The sequence below is a fragment of the Ascidiella aspersa genome, chromosome 9, assembly GCF_963924565.1.
Source record: "Ascidiella aspersa chromosome 9, kaAscAspe10.2, whole genome shotgun sequence".
In the NCBI taxonomy this organism is placed as follows: Eukaryota; Metazoa; Chordata; class Ascidiacea; order Phlebobranchia; family Ascidiidae; genus Ascidiella; species Ascidiella aspersa.
In genome coordinates this window covers 21104054-21118975 of record NC_139455.1, presented here as the reverse complement: position 1 = coordinate 21118975, position 14922 = coordinate 21104054, and the positions used below count along the sequence as shown (strand labels likewise).

The following is a 14922-nucleotide window of genomic DNA, read 5'->3' as shown; positions in this document are numbered from 1 at the left end:
TGGAACATTACCTAAAAGGCCTTAAAATGTGGAAAACAGAATTAACAGATTATAATGGGATATGAACACCGCTGTACCTGTTCAACACGTGAAAGTGCTAAATAAACTATAGAAACTTAGAATGATAAATAGCGTCCCACCTTTTATAAATGATGGGTCTTTTATAACTTGAGTCACTTCTCAGTGACATTAACTGAATATAAAGTTCGTATCGTAACGTCTTATTTAAGATAAAGTCGATCCACTCGACATTTTTGTCTTTGCAATTCATTATCAAGCTACATTTCAGATCCGTGCATAGAATACCCAAGTATAATAAGACATTCTTTGTATTTTTACTTATTATTAGCAGACCAAGATAGCTTGTCCGGTCGAAACAGTAGTTTTGAATCGCAGGCTTTTGCGAAAAACCTACATCAATTTGCAATAAAAAAGTCGGCAGCGAATCCTCACCAGTTTAAGACGATACTTGGGTATCGGGCCCGATCCACTATTATCGGACAGCACTACAAGCCACTCACCACGTCTCCTGTTTTCCATCGCCTTGCTGGTTGACGTTCTTACGGGGGGAGCCGGGCGGTCCTCGGCGGGTTCTTCTGTTCGGGAAACTAGAGAATAAAAAGCAATATTATAGTTAGATTCATTAGGATTAAGATAAACTGATAATGCCCTTTATATGGCGAAATGCATATTTATATTTGAAAAAAAACATTTTTTTACACCTTGCTGACTGATGTTTGTTCGAAGCGATGCGCTTTTCAAGCTATTATTGTTAGTGTTACAAAAACAGATTTACATTTACTTCGAAGAGATTTTAGCATATTTCTACCTTTTCCAGCACATTGCAATTGGTTAAATTTGGTAAGGTTTCTCTGTTTATGTTTTTCACCCTGGTATTTTGCCTGTGAGTTTGTTTTTGTGTGTTCAGAAATGTCACTTTCAAGACGGTTTTGACTATTAAAATTTTAAACCATATAATTTTGGAAATTTACTGTACTATATGTTTGCATGCTTGTTTAAAACGGCTAAATATGTCTTTCGTTCGTTGTAGGAAATATTTCATGTTCCATCTGCCTTTTTTACTAGACCTTCCAATAACTAATCGCTTGGTTTAAAGCAAGAATGTTTTATATTCTGTGGTCTGCGGTAGATTTTATCTACACATTTATTGAGTTGTTAACTATTGTGTTACAGACTTGCCGTCCTTACCTCTGTTAACGTTGGCATGTCCATTAGTTTCATTTGAAGGTGTGCCGGGCGATTCGGTGGCAAGGCAGTTTCGTCTGAAACAAAACAACAAAACGTTACAACTAACCCTTGCTAGTAACAAATGCGAACAATACTATTTTCCTTTTGCGATGTTGCAGAAATTCAAACTAAACGTTAAAAATCAGTGAAACATGAAATATACTTTTGGTGACATTTAACAACATTGGGTGTAAACTACATGGCGATCAATATTTACGTTTTCAATCAGCAAAACAGCACATTCCAAAGCCAACAGAAACACAGAAAATGTCAAATCACAAAGTTTAAATCACAAATGACGAAAACAACAGACATAAATAAATTGGTGCTGCTGTACATTTTTAGATATTTGAATATTGATGGTAATTTGTAAAAAACAATCGGGTTACGTACAGTGTCTTAAATCAGCACAACAGAAGCTTTAAAATATTCCAATTAAACTGGAATCAATCAATAACGTGCTGGTATTAACAACGTATAAAATAATAAATTAATCAACATTTTGGCAAAAGTATTTTTTACTGAATAGACTACGAAACGCCGAAAAGACTATAAACATTTACTTTAGGCTCGTAGATATCAAGTTGCCCTTTCAGGGACAGACGTTTTACAAAAGACCAAAAAAACCGTACTGGGGAAAAACTTAGGGAAAACACCTTTGTTTTCTGTATCTTGCTGTAGAAGGGTATAGCGAACTTTGGCATTTCGTAGTATAGCTGTGCGTTTCCGTAGTATATGTTAATTACCGAAAGATGCAAATATGATGGTGTTTTAAGTAAATGGGGAAAAGGCGGAGAATGTTAGGTCAGGGCGTTAATTAAATTTGCCTATAGATTACGCTTAAAAATAGATTTGAGATTAAATTTGCAAAAAAATCTTGGTAAATTTGAAACTTGCGAAAAACATACAACTGTTATTCGAAGCAGCGGTAGTCATTTTATATAAACCTAGAACATAAACTAAGATGCATTTATTGGACAGTGTTTTTTTGATACAACAGACAACAAGATAGTTTCAGCTTAAAAAGTAGTCGGTATGTTTTTTAAGCTAATGGTCGAAACCGCCTTAATTGAATGGATGAGACTAAAAATTGTACGAAAATGGACTTGTTACACCCTTAAAATGACAGGCGTGTACGTATTTTTAATATTAACGTTTTCAGTCTATCATTAGATCAACTTTTGCCAGCAGTTTGAATAAGGATAAAATGGACGTAGAAGACCGAAATAGTTTGCGAGTAAAACGCAATATATTGGCGAATGAGATGGACCCAGAAGAAGTACTACAGTGTCTAGTGGCCGAAAACATTCTTAACGACAGAATGGTCAACAAACTGCAAGCTAAACAAAACGGATATACTTATGGGACTAACGTAAGAAGAACTGCTAAGGTGTTTTGATAGAATAAATAATTTGTGACAATTTTATTTGATCGCTTATCTTTGGAAAGGTGAGATTAGGGTTGGTATAGCATAAACAACTTATAGATTTAGCAGCTTTTTATAATGCAGTGGTTGGCAATTAAAAAGTGAATTCACTACTTCAAAAATAAATAGTTAATTTTAATAAAAGCTTTTAAAATCTTTTTCAGTTTTAAACAAAAACAAAAAACTGCATTTATCATTTTTAGGCTGTTTTTTTTTAGGACATAACTAGGTTTTATCGCACATGGTGTCTTTCAGTCATCAATATTACTTTGTTTGTTTGTATGAATTGCTATGACTTTAGACGTGACATTATACTGTAAAAATAGTCGTTGTGCAACACAGCAAGCATTAGGACTCTTTTTACAGTACATAAATTAAATAAAGGTATTGATCAACAGACTGCTTTATTTTAAAGTGTGGGACATTTTAAAGCTTAGCAAATGCTTTCTATGTAACAGGTGGAATTGCTTATGTTGCTTCCGAAGAGGGGACCAAGAGCATATCGAGCCTTTTTAACAGCTCTGGAGAAAACAGGGCAGACAGACCTGGCCGAAATACTTGAACGTCCAGCAATGATCAACCAAACTACTGCACCTATCGGAGATCGCTTGTAAACTATATGCTGCCACAAAAGATTGCATGCTGCCACAAAGATTGTCACTGCCTTATCAACTAGTTTTTTTTTAGAAATCATATCCGTGATTTACCATTTAGTATTTTTATGCAAGGGGCGGGTTCAGGGGATGTTTACACAACGGGACATTTTTTATTTTAAAAATTTTAATTTCCTTGGCAGCACAGTTTAGCATGAAAGTCATATAATTCTTATTTAATAATAATCTTTTTTTAGTTTCTCATTGCCGATATAGCTGTAAGCAATGACCTCCCCACCGTTAAAGTTCTGTTTTTAGATAAAAGTTCTCTGTGATTTTTGTTGTACGTAATGCTTGGTTCGAAATTTAAAGTTTGGCTAACTTTAACCAGATAAACTTTTTTATGTTTTTTTTTTTTTTATTAATCTAACTGTAATTAAGCGCAGTTTCAGTTGGAAGAATGCTACGACCTAATTTTTTTTACGGTAGATCTGATTTGCATGTGCCTTGTAAAACAAACCCTTGATCCGCCACTTTTTTTTAAGTAGTTTCATGCCTCTTAAACTTTGTTACTGCCACTTAAAATTTCTCGATTTTCTGGTGTACAATAAACATTAAACAATGGAATTTGAGTTTGTCAATATAAGTTTTTTATATACGCCCAATTGAGTATGTGTTTAGTTGATTATTTTCCGTTAAACCCGATCCAGAACAGGTATGCGTAGCTATGATCTAGGTATGATTTAGACGCCATGACATTAAGAACTACATGCACCCACGCACGCACGCACACGCACACGCGCACGCACGCACGAACGCACGTACGGACACACACACATATCGACTAATGGTCAAAACTAAATGAAAACCTATAGCCAAAGTTAGGCGACCCTGTATTATGTGCAAAATAATCACTGAAAGGCCGGCAGATTTCGGTTGGTTATATTCCAAGACCGGTAGCACATTTCCAAAGCCCAGGTAGCATTGAAAACAAAAACACAAATTCGATTGAACAAACGCAAGATCTGCCCAAATATTTTCCGCAACTGTTCGAATCAGCGTTTCACTTTAAAGCAGTGGTTCTCAACCTTTATAAGCATGTGAGCCAAAATGTAAACTGTCGATTTTAAGAGAGCCGCAAAAAGATCAAGCAGTTTATTAAAAATAAATTTTAAATTAACACAACTAACCACCTCAAAGAAGGCAAACTGTTTCTCTTCGCATTTACTCAGAAACGTCCTATTTTCTTGCTAAATAAGGCAAGCTTTCTTCGAAAGTTGTTTTGGCATCGCGCTATATGTTACGTGTAGGGGTGGATCCAGTATTTTTGTTTGGGGAGCAAGAAAATTGATATGACGTCACAAAGTTACGTCATCAAACAATTAAACTAAAAGCGCCTGCTGTTGTCGGGCGAACTCGTGTGCAAATATGGTTCTGATAAATTATTTTATTTTTTAAACTCTAACGGGAGCCGCTAAAAAGACGGTTAGGAGCCGCATGTGGCCCTCGGAGCCGCGGTTGAGAACCACTGCTTTAAAGCCTTCCTACAATATCAAACTTTCACAAAGCAACGAAAGCCGAGCAAAAACACGGCACACTTGAAACGAACGGCGGCATTCAACCCAAAAAGAACACAACACATAATGTCGCGCGACGATTCGTGCTGTTAGTCGGTGATCGATTGTCACGTCACAACAAATACCTTCTTTCTAACATAAACTTCTCAGATTCGTGAATGTCCTCGAGTCGGGGTCGGATTTGCCGACGATAGCTGCGTTCCGGTAAGCCAAGCCGTATATTACTTAATGTTTACAGTTACGAACAAAAAACACAGATATCCGAAAACACATGGACGATATTTTTTTCGGGGGTAAGTTCTGATGTTATTTTTCACTTTAGTTATTCTCCCAATTGGACGAATTTATCAGTTTTAATAGTTTAACGTTTTGTTTTTATGGCCAGGACTTGACTTGAAGTTGACTTGCTCTAATAATGACTTGACTGGGACTTGACTTGTTATTTATTTGAAAAGACTTAAGTTAAACTTAAGTTATTTTGCAAATGACTTGACTGGGACTGAAGTCATTTCAAAACGCCTTGCTTTCAACACTGCTATAAGTACTCAAATGTATTGCACTTATGCCAAACGTTGAATGTCAGCAGTAACAACTTAGCGCAGTGTTTCTGAATCAGGTGAATGGTTCACCCCGGGGAGAATAAAATTTTTTCAAGGGTGAACTAACCGAAAGGGGTGAATAAGGGTGAACGGTCAAAAATGGATGATAGCTTGCGAAACAACCTAAGTCATTTTGTGCTGTTATATAGAAAAGATAGTTTTATTATATCATGAGACAAGGGTGATAGAATCTGGAGATAAATGCTAGGGGTGAACAAAACTAAATAAGTTTAAGAAGCACTGACTTAACGCATTATAAGCGTAGCATAATAATCGTTTGCTGTAATACAAAATAGATCAAGCCAAGTTAGTATCTTAACTTCCCACATGCAGCAAAACTCGGGTTACCTCTTCTCTCGCTCGCTCCACTTTGCGAGTCGCTCCTTTCGGCGCTTCTCGCGCGCCAAGTCGTCATCATTTGATGACGTCACATTGTTAGTACGCAGCGCGGAGTAGCTGGTGACGCCGTTGGGCGGGGGTCTGTCGGGGTAGTCGCACATGCATAGCCACCGGTTAGTTGGGATACAGCGTTTAAAGGCAATATGTACCATCACCGAAATTGGCTAGCATTATTGGCTTCAGTGATTCTCAAAGAGGAGCCACTTGGCTTACTTTGTTTTTTGTTGTTGTTAATTTACAAAACGTAAAACCTTGTTAAGCAACAATATATATTCTATAGCTCTTTTTAATTATTTTGTTTATTTCGTTATTGGAAATGTATACGATAAAAACTCTTTGGGAACCACTGATCCACGGGGTGTTAAATTAGGCTTACAAGCAAATTAGAAGGTCGGTGTCCGCTATTCTAAAATTTTAAATAAGAATTTAACGTGTCATTGAACTTTAATTAGGAAAATTCTCTTTATTTTGTTCAACCTTTACAAATATATAAAATTGTGTAACTATATCGATTTCAGTAAAATAATATAAATTACAATATATAATGTGTGTGTCAGATGTACACTGTACAACATAGTTCAATATTATAGAGTCCAATAAATTTCGTACAGAAGGTAGTAAAACACCTATACCATCGTTATTTGGTTTCTCAGCGAAAAATTCAGGTTTATGTTTTTCCTGATGAATGTAATTACACTTGGAGGCATGCGCACCTGGCAGAATTTTCCGCGTTGATTCCGTTCATTCTGATTTCGTTAATAATAGGAGTGGACGTCGAACTAGCGAACCTGAAACGAGCCAACGAGAAAATAGAACGTGCAAATATAAATAGATACAAGGCATGTTAGGCAGCTACAAGGTCTTGTTAGTCTATTCTGACGTAACGCCGCGTTGTCATTACGTCAGCGTTACGTCACGTTGCCGCGCAGGGCAGGTGGTTAGTGACAAGCCCTGCAAAATCACCGCGCGCGATTTTAGCCAGCCGGCAAGCAAATCGCGGTTAATTTGGGACATCAGGGTTAGAGAAAAAATTCTGCGGGAAATTTAACCTTCGATTGCGGCGGAGGCGGACTTCGGTGGTCGGACTTGTGTCGGCGGCCGCTGCTGGCAATTCTATTTTAGGCACATCGAGTTTCTTGGGATGCTGCGGTTTCGACTGCGGCTCTTGCTTAGCGCTGAGTTGGATTACGTAAATTTTACCAGACCTGACTAGCTTATCAAGGTCATTTGCGGGAAACAGATTATTAACTTGGCTTGATAGTAAATTGCAAAGTCCAAAAGGTCAAGTAGATCGATATGATCTTGATTAAGACGTAAAATCAAGATGATGTCGATCTACTCGACCAGTTTGACTTGGCAACTCACTATCAAGCTACATTGCAGATCCGTACATAGTACCCAAGATTAGTGATTATTTCAAAAGTATACGAGTTTGTATACAACACAGTGCCATTCTATAAACTTTTACAACCAGGTAAAACATTAATTAAACACAGCTCCTCTAGACTAGACTGTTTGTTTACTCTGAAAAATGCGACTTCTATAAGTCGTCAAAAAGTTGGACTAGATTATTAAGAGGTACATAATATTTTTTGTGATATAGCATTGAATATCCGAGAAAAAACTATTTTTGCGATAAATATTGCTTAATTAAAACTTAACTTTTTGAGCAAGCTTAAAATGATAATAATGTGAAACATATAGTCAACACGAATAACATAATACAAAAGGAAAAGAACCAACCATCTTAAAAACAGTGTTTATCACATCTTACTTTCTGTGCATCCACGGTTTGGGGCTTTTTGTTGGGTCAGGGGGGTCCTGTCGGTCCCGGCCCCTTTGGTAGGGGGCGGGTTCGGTCCTTTGCGGGGGCTCTTCGTGCATTTCGGGGGTCGGCGGGAAGTTGGTGAGCGAGTTGCGACGTTTGCTCTTGCGCTCCACCACGAGTTCAGATTTCGTGCGCTCGCGGTTCCATCTGGTGGCAGTGAAGGGGAGGGTTTGAATTTGCAGAATGTGGCAATTCAGAAAACAGAAATATGCAGTTTTTGACCATTTTTTAGAAGTTTTTTTGATATTTAAATCAAAACTTGAAGCGACATTATTTGATTTTGAAAAGGGATACTCTTAGGTTTTATTTCTGAAATGAAATTTGATTGCATATAAGAATGAAAAAGTGATGAATTACAATGTACTCTTAAGACTAAATGGACCGAAACGAACTTGGCTGCGGAGCCGGTGCAAAAAAAAAAAACAACCAGAGTCCGATTCGGATCGAAAATTTGAACTCGAGTTGGTCCGACTTCGCCGGGGTTCGTAAACTTGGTCCAGTCCCGTGAGGCCAGGACTGGACTACGGCCTGTAGTTCACCCATATGCCTAACTGAAACAGGGGGGATATAAAGCAATCCACTCACAGGGGTTTTGTATTACTCATCCGCCCTAAATACGTGGTTGAAATATGTTTTTTTACCTTTACGATTTACAGTGTGAGGTCTTACCGGTTCTCCCAAGTTGATGCTGCGCATGCGCACGTCGTACTCGGGACTCGGTATAGTCTTACTCGAGTGTCTAGTCCCGAGTTTGACTTCAGCAAAATAAGGTCGAGTCCCGAGTCCCTAACTCGACTGCGCAAATTTGATTGTTTTTCGTTCATATGTCAGTTAGAATTAATAAAATAGCATTCGAAATAAATTGCATTTAAAATCTTGTAATTTGTTTTAAATTTCGAAAAAGCTAGTCTAATCCCTCATATCTCACTTGATCCCGGATCCAGAAGTTGCTGAAACGTCACCAACTCCTTCTTCACCGTCCTCGTGTTTCAACGCAAGCTAAAAAAACATACACGTCATCAATTCGACTGTTGCAACAGTGTCGTTAATAACATAATTTGGTCGAAATCGGGCTGAAATAGGCTGAAAACATCAATTAGACCAGGGACTTTCAAACCGGGGTCCGTGGACCCTTAGGGGGGTACGTAATATAGTATTAGGGGGTCCATAATACCCTATAAAAATCTTGGTGTATAATTTAAAAAATGGAAAGAGAAAAGAGCTAAAATTGAAAAAAAGCGCTCTGGTGCCTTCCCCTTAAATGTAGTTAGACTCCATTTGAGTTTCGATTTTTTTGAAACAGCAGGTTTCTCAAGTCTATATATTTTTGTGACGTGTATAGGGGACGCATTTGTCTTTTCGTAAACAATAGTACTTCGAAGGAAAAAAATAAACACAACAACACGTCATCAAATAAGTTTACGTCAAACATAAGTGACGCCAAACAAACAATGTTTATCTCAGGTCAACATACTTAAAAAATAACACCGTAGACCCAACAACTAATAACCTGTCAGCTATGTCTTAGTCACATTCATATCTTACAGCGCAGATTACGTCATCAAACCTCTACGTCACTTTTCACTTATCGTATGCAAGCAGACGACCGACGCCGGCCACAAAATACAAAACAAGACAAGCACCTACCTCGTATATCTTGAACTGCTCAACAAGGTCCAGATCGTTGCCTTTCTTGGTCAAATGACGCTGTGTGACGAAATAAAAAAAACTTTGTGATGACGAAGAAAGCAAGATTGCAACACAACAAAACGATAACAAAGGCCCAACTTGTTATTTTGTAAGTCTATCAAATTACCTAAATAAACTTTTGGAAAAGGGGCGAGCATTGAAAAAGTTCGGGTCAGGTAATGGAATCAAAAGTCAAAAACTTCATACAACTATAGTGCAACAGGTTACAAACAATTTTAAAACAATGCCCCTTTTAAATGTGGAAGACAATTTGTCCTTCGCCGTAAGCAAAATATCGAATTTGTTGAAGTAGGTATTTTATTTAAATAACAATGATCTTCGTGAAGCTTTAAAGAGAAATTTGATACAGGTTCTTTGACATACCTTTTCACTCTATTGGTTCTTTTGTAAATTTCCAATACGATCACAATTAGAAATCAGAAATATTTGCATACTAATTGACACGCAATTGTGTGTACATCTCGTGGCATTTTACCTGGGCAATTGCGTCCATCGATTGTTCCTCCAGCGCGTCTGTGATGTCATAGAAGGTGTCCTGTTCTGGAACGTTGCTCAGTGTCTTGTTGACGAGTGTCATGGCGTATACCAAGAGCTCAGAATCGATTCCGTCTTTTTCGCCAAGGACGTCCATAACGTTGCTCCAAATTGCGCGCCCTTTATAAGAAAAGGGTAAAACATAAATGATAAACGCATACAAAGGTGTTATTTTTCTTGAAAAAGGCAACGCTGGAAAAGCTTATATTGAGTAATTTCGATATGCCTTCCTGGGGGCTTTAGGTGTAACTAGAGATATGTTTACCTTTAATCTTTGGATAGCGAAAAGTTTTATAGAATATATAACAGATATACAAATACAAAATATTTAAATCGTTCAGGTGACAAAATCACCGAAGTCGCAGTGGTAATTTTTCTGTTTTAACTATTTTAGCTTTTATTAAAGGGTGCTTGCGAGACGACAATATTTTACTGTGAAGGCCCAAATTTTAACTTATAGAAAGAAGACATCCCTAATTTCGAGCATGAAAAAACAAACATTTTCGCAGAATTGAAAAAAAAATAGCGCAAAGTATTTCAGGAAGTATTCCTGCTAAAAATCGAACTTTGACCACATCCAAATAAGGAAGACACTAGATTAGATCAGCATGTACGATCAAATCATCATGATCCATAAAAGAACAACTTGTAACGGAATACATCCGCCTAAACAGATAAAACTTTCAAATAATCGTTATTTGGCCACGGCTGGGTTATTTGCCGTGCGTCATAATTGCATCGAAAACCTGGTGTTTTGCCATATTCGTGCGGTATCGCATCGGGTGCTTACCCCTTCGGTTCGAGACGTTTTGAACAGCTTCGATTAAAACTTGAGCGTTGGTTTCGGAATATTCGACGAACACCAGGAGAAGCTTCAGACTGGTCTTGACCACCAAACGAAACTGAAGATAAAATAGAACGATGACATGATTTATCTAGACCAATAACTCAATACCCATATATTCGTTCTGATTATTTATTATCTCGCTAGTTACGATTTGTCACTCTGTCACATGTTTTAGTTACAATCAATTAAAAACAGAAGATTAATGATCGTATTACAGTCAATAAATGATGAAAAGTGCATCGAACTTAACCAGTTAAAAACTTAACATTAGGAATGGTTTAGTCTAGTTTCAACAACCAAACAAAACTGGTAATGAAGTGTTTATATCATTTTTTCCATTTAAAATCTGTGTTAGGGGTTCTGAATTGTTTTAAGGATCGAAACGGTCATCGCATGAACTACAGCTATGGTTATTTGTTGTGTCAAACACAGATGTAGAGACCATTTAACATATTTGACAAATATCTATAATAAATGCAACAAATCTTACGTTTATTTTTATACGCTTTTTTTAATAAAATATATACAACACGGTGTGTGCTTACGTTCGAAGCTATAAGCGCGTAAAGCCAGCGGACCGTCTCTTCGTGACGTATCACTCCCTCCATGCCATCGACGTACAACATGATCTGGCCGAGGGCTGAACAAGAACAACAGGATGAATTAATAAACATACTATATAAAGACAAATTGTATTGAATTCTCCACAAGCTTTATTTATTCTTAAATTCTCGACAAGTCTTTATATAGGGTCACCTGAATACCCTAGTAAACGGAAGGATTCAAATAAAAAAAACATAGGCTCAAATATACGAAATAGCCGGTAGAGACGAAGGAACATAAATTGAAAAATATTGTCACAAAGCTAGGTTTAACATGATTTGGCCGAGGGCTGAACAGAAAACATAGAATAAATTAACAAAAAGACCTTTCGAGTAAACGGAATGATTCTCAAACAACATACAGACTCGAATATACGAAATAACCGGTAGGTAGAGACAAAGAGACATAATTCGAAAAATATTGTCACACTGCTAGCTTTGCAAATGCAAAAAAAAACAACTTTCGGATATTTGTTGCAAAAATTGGAAATTGGGTATGGTGAAAGTCAGTCAAAATGATACACGAGCAAAAACGCCCTGATTGCAATTCTAAACCAACCCATGGTAGTTTTCAAGCGCCATTTTATCTCCTCGTTTTTAGGCCACGCGTTACCTGCATTTTGTAGGCGGAAAAGGGAAGGTTCAAATATACTCCGACAACATGTTACATTCAAGGGCCCGGGCAAGTATAACGGCGGAAGGACCGCTTTGCAAGCGCCAAGGGTACATGTGAACAAGGCTGGCGTGGGCATCGGGGGAAAACACCAAAATCAAGCGTTGGTTGCGCCACGTTTGAGTGGGTTGAGAGTCGCAGAGGGCACTCGCGCAGGTTTGAGCGAATCAGAGGTCGCTGAATGGAACCCAGGCAACAGAACAGTGCGGCGTAGACTTTAAACTCGACCTTGCCATGAACGACTGGTGAAAATGCCCCTTTTGCTGAGATGGAAAGTGCAATCAAACTGCCATAGTTGCTGGCAGGGATTCGAACCACTTTTTGAAAAAATCGAGTGTGGTTTTATAAAACGGCTACAGTGTGGTTGGGCCCTTGGTTTTTTATTGCAAAGATTTTTTTTTAAATATCCGGTTGCACGCATATATTGATGAACAAGAGGAGCACTTAGCATATATTACCTCGAGCATCCATGGAATTTAACAGGTCTTAAAACCGTTTTATTTGAAAGACCGTTGTGCAAACAGGGGTTTGATTAGCTTTGAGCATGTCGGTTGCCTTTAATGTTGCTGTTTTCTCACACAACTTACACAAATGCATTTGGCGAACATTTAATTTACTGCCGGATAAAAATCAGAGCATTCGATGTTATTACGCAAAAGCAATATTTGGGTTTAATTCATTGGAGCAAGATGGTTAGAGGTTTTAGTTAGACGTAGTAAGAATATCAAAGCCCATATATAGGTAGAGTTGCATTTTGAATGTTTCGAAATATTCTCTAGTTATTTTCAACATTATATTCAAAATGAACAAAGAGATTTTCGAGCAGTAGGTATAGCATTTTTAGCGTTTCGGATATATTTTTATTCATTTTCAACAATATCTTTAAAATGAATTAATAGATATGTGAAACGTTCAAAATATTACCCACTGCTACATGGGTTGAATTCATTTTAGGGCGTTGCGATTTTTCGAACTAACGCAAGTTTGAATTAGTAAATACCTACCTCTGAGTATGTAGTTCTGATAATTCTGGTCTGCCTCAGCACCCACTTGTATAAGACAGGTAAGTCCATCGGCGTTGACAAACTGGTGAACCAAATCCTTGTCATCCTACAGGGGAAAAACATAAAAAAACGGATGTCAAAATTCAATTTCACAATAAAACCTTGTTTGGATAAACCAAAATACCATTGCAAACAGTTTTAGGGAAGATTTCTTTTCAAGATATATGTAAAATGGCGTATCTTTATGGATCGCAAAACCATAATTGGCAGCAGGTTTCTGCTTGTCGATCACTGTTCCGCTGACGCGTATATAAACAATAAAACTTAAAGTTGAATATTTTCATATTTTAAAATGTCTGATCCTGGTTTCACTTGGGTTTTTAAACTTTTGAGTTTTATTGTTAAGAGATGATGGTTTGCCTTAATTTAACCGACTATTTACGTCACTTACGACATGTTTAAATTTACCGCGGCAATCAAACTGGAATTGCTACGTAATCGATCAAGCCGCGAAATAAATAGACCGGAGCACGTGATGACGCATGAGTGACGTCATCACAATGCCGAGTCACAACTTTTCTGAAAAACGTTACAGGGGTAGTATGTAGAAAACGAAATTATAATTGTTCTTTTCAATAAACCTTAACTGAATTATCGTATTTTATCACTTACATGACAATGTTTACAAAAACATCGTCATAGATTTTTTGGAAAAAATTAATAAAAAAATGAGAATTCAGTTAAGGTATTATTAAAAACAACAATTTGCTGTTATTGCAATGTTCAAGTTGGATATCATTGTCGCTACACGTACCCCTAATTGTCAAAACAACGTTACTTTTACAACAAAAAAAAGATTGCTGAAATACACGAGACACAAGTGTAGCATGCAGTGTCTGGTAAAACGTAAAATTTCGACGCCTGACAGTTGGCGAAGCAGACAAAAAACACGTGCCTTCCATTCTAACGCAGCCTATAGCCATAAGCCCCGGTGCAAATTTACGCTTCGTGCGTAGAGAGAGAGGGGTTGATCGCAAAAGCCACAACCAAATCCGGTCACGGGCCGCACTGTAGACAACAAGCAGTTTGCTGCGATCAAAATACCATAACACGCGCATGTGTATGACGTGCCATTGGCGCCGCCAAATATGGGCATCGAACAGGCTTGCTGGCGAGCGGGAAATTTCTCCCAGACTTGAATTTCTCGAGCGTCTTCAACAATGCGCGTTAACAAACGCCGCCGTTGTCGGATGCTAGTGCCATGGGGGCAAACTTTAACTTTTTTTCCACTGTTTCGCCAGTCGAGTGCGATTGTCTCGTTGAAGAATGCGGATGCGAAGGTTTTGATTGGCAGCTCGTTAGCAGCGTGTTTTAAATTAGACGCCTGGTCAGTTTTGCGTGAACACGTGTACAAACGTTTCGGGGCCATTTTTACATTTTCAAATCCTAAACTTCAACAAGATTCAATTGTCCAGCATTGTTTGGTCTGCTTTAAGCAAATAACCCAACGAAAAACTAGAGGCGAACAGTATATTTACGCATTTCTTTCGTTTTTGCTCGATACTGTTTCGATGAATACGCGATTATTTTTATTTACAAAAATGTACAAATTAGTACAACGAAAGCCATCGCAGATTAACCGAATCTGTCGATCAATGATGCAGGCAAGGCAGGCTAGAAAAAACAACTACCCTGCCGTGAGGTTCGAACTCACGACCTCCGGCCTTTACAAATTATTCACAAACGCTTGTCAAGCATTGTTTCAACCTGAATGTTAAACGAAGCAACACAAGAAGTAAACGCCAGCGTTATAAACAAGTCATTTTGAAATGACTTGAGTCCCAGTCAATTTATTTGAAAAATAACTTCAATTCAAGTCAGG

General features: G+C 37.7%; 2 protein-coding genes across 3 annotated transcripts in view; one reads left to right on the top strand and one right to left on the bottom strand.

The window, feature by feature from the left end:
* The window catches only part of LOC146133550 (FH1/FH2 domain-containing protein 3-like), a 50500-nt gene that overhangs the window by 12350 nt on the left and 23228 nt on the right, over positions 1 to 14922 (bottom strand). For both annotated transcript variants that reach the window (XM_083397473.1, XM_083397474.1), the window contains exons 5-16: positions 13041 to 13146; positions 11307 to 11401; positions 10705 to 10816; positions 9856 to 10034; positions 9318 to 9377; positions 8599 to 8669; positions 7617 to 7817; positions 6556 to 6630; positions 5792 to 5923; positions 4970 to 5038; positions 1210 to 1283; positions 522 to 608 (exon numbers count right to left, since the gene is read on the bottom strand). In XM_083397473.1, the coding sequence (XP_083253599.1) occupies positions 522 to 608; positions 1210 to 1283; positions 4970 to 5038; positions 5792 to 5923; positions 6556 to 6630; positions 7617 to 7817; positions 8599 to 8669; positions 9318 to 9377; positions 9856 to 10034; positions 10705 to 10816; positions 11307 to 11401; positions 13041 to 13146 (1261 nt within the window). The remainder of the gene's footprint in view (positions 1 to 521; positions 609 to 1209; positions 1284 to 4969; positions 5039 to 5791; positions 5924 to 6555; positions 6631 to 7616; positions 7818 to 8598; positions 8670 to 9317; positions 9378 to 9855; positions 10035 to 10704; positions 10817 to 11306; positions 11402 to 13040; positions 13147 to 14922) is intronic.
* Positions 2317 to 3837, top strand: LOC146133551 (caspase-2-like). Its single transcript, XM_083397475.1, has 2 exons — positions 2317 to 2620; positions 3133 to 3837. The coding sequence occupies exons 1-2, from the start codon at positions 2456 to 2458 to the stop codon at positions 3286 to 3288; spliced, it is 321 nt and encodes a 106-aa protein (XP_083253601.1). The 5' UTR covers positions 2317 to 2455; the 3' UTR covers positions 3289 to 3837.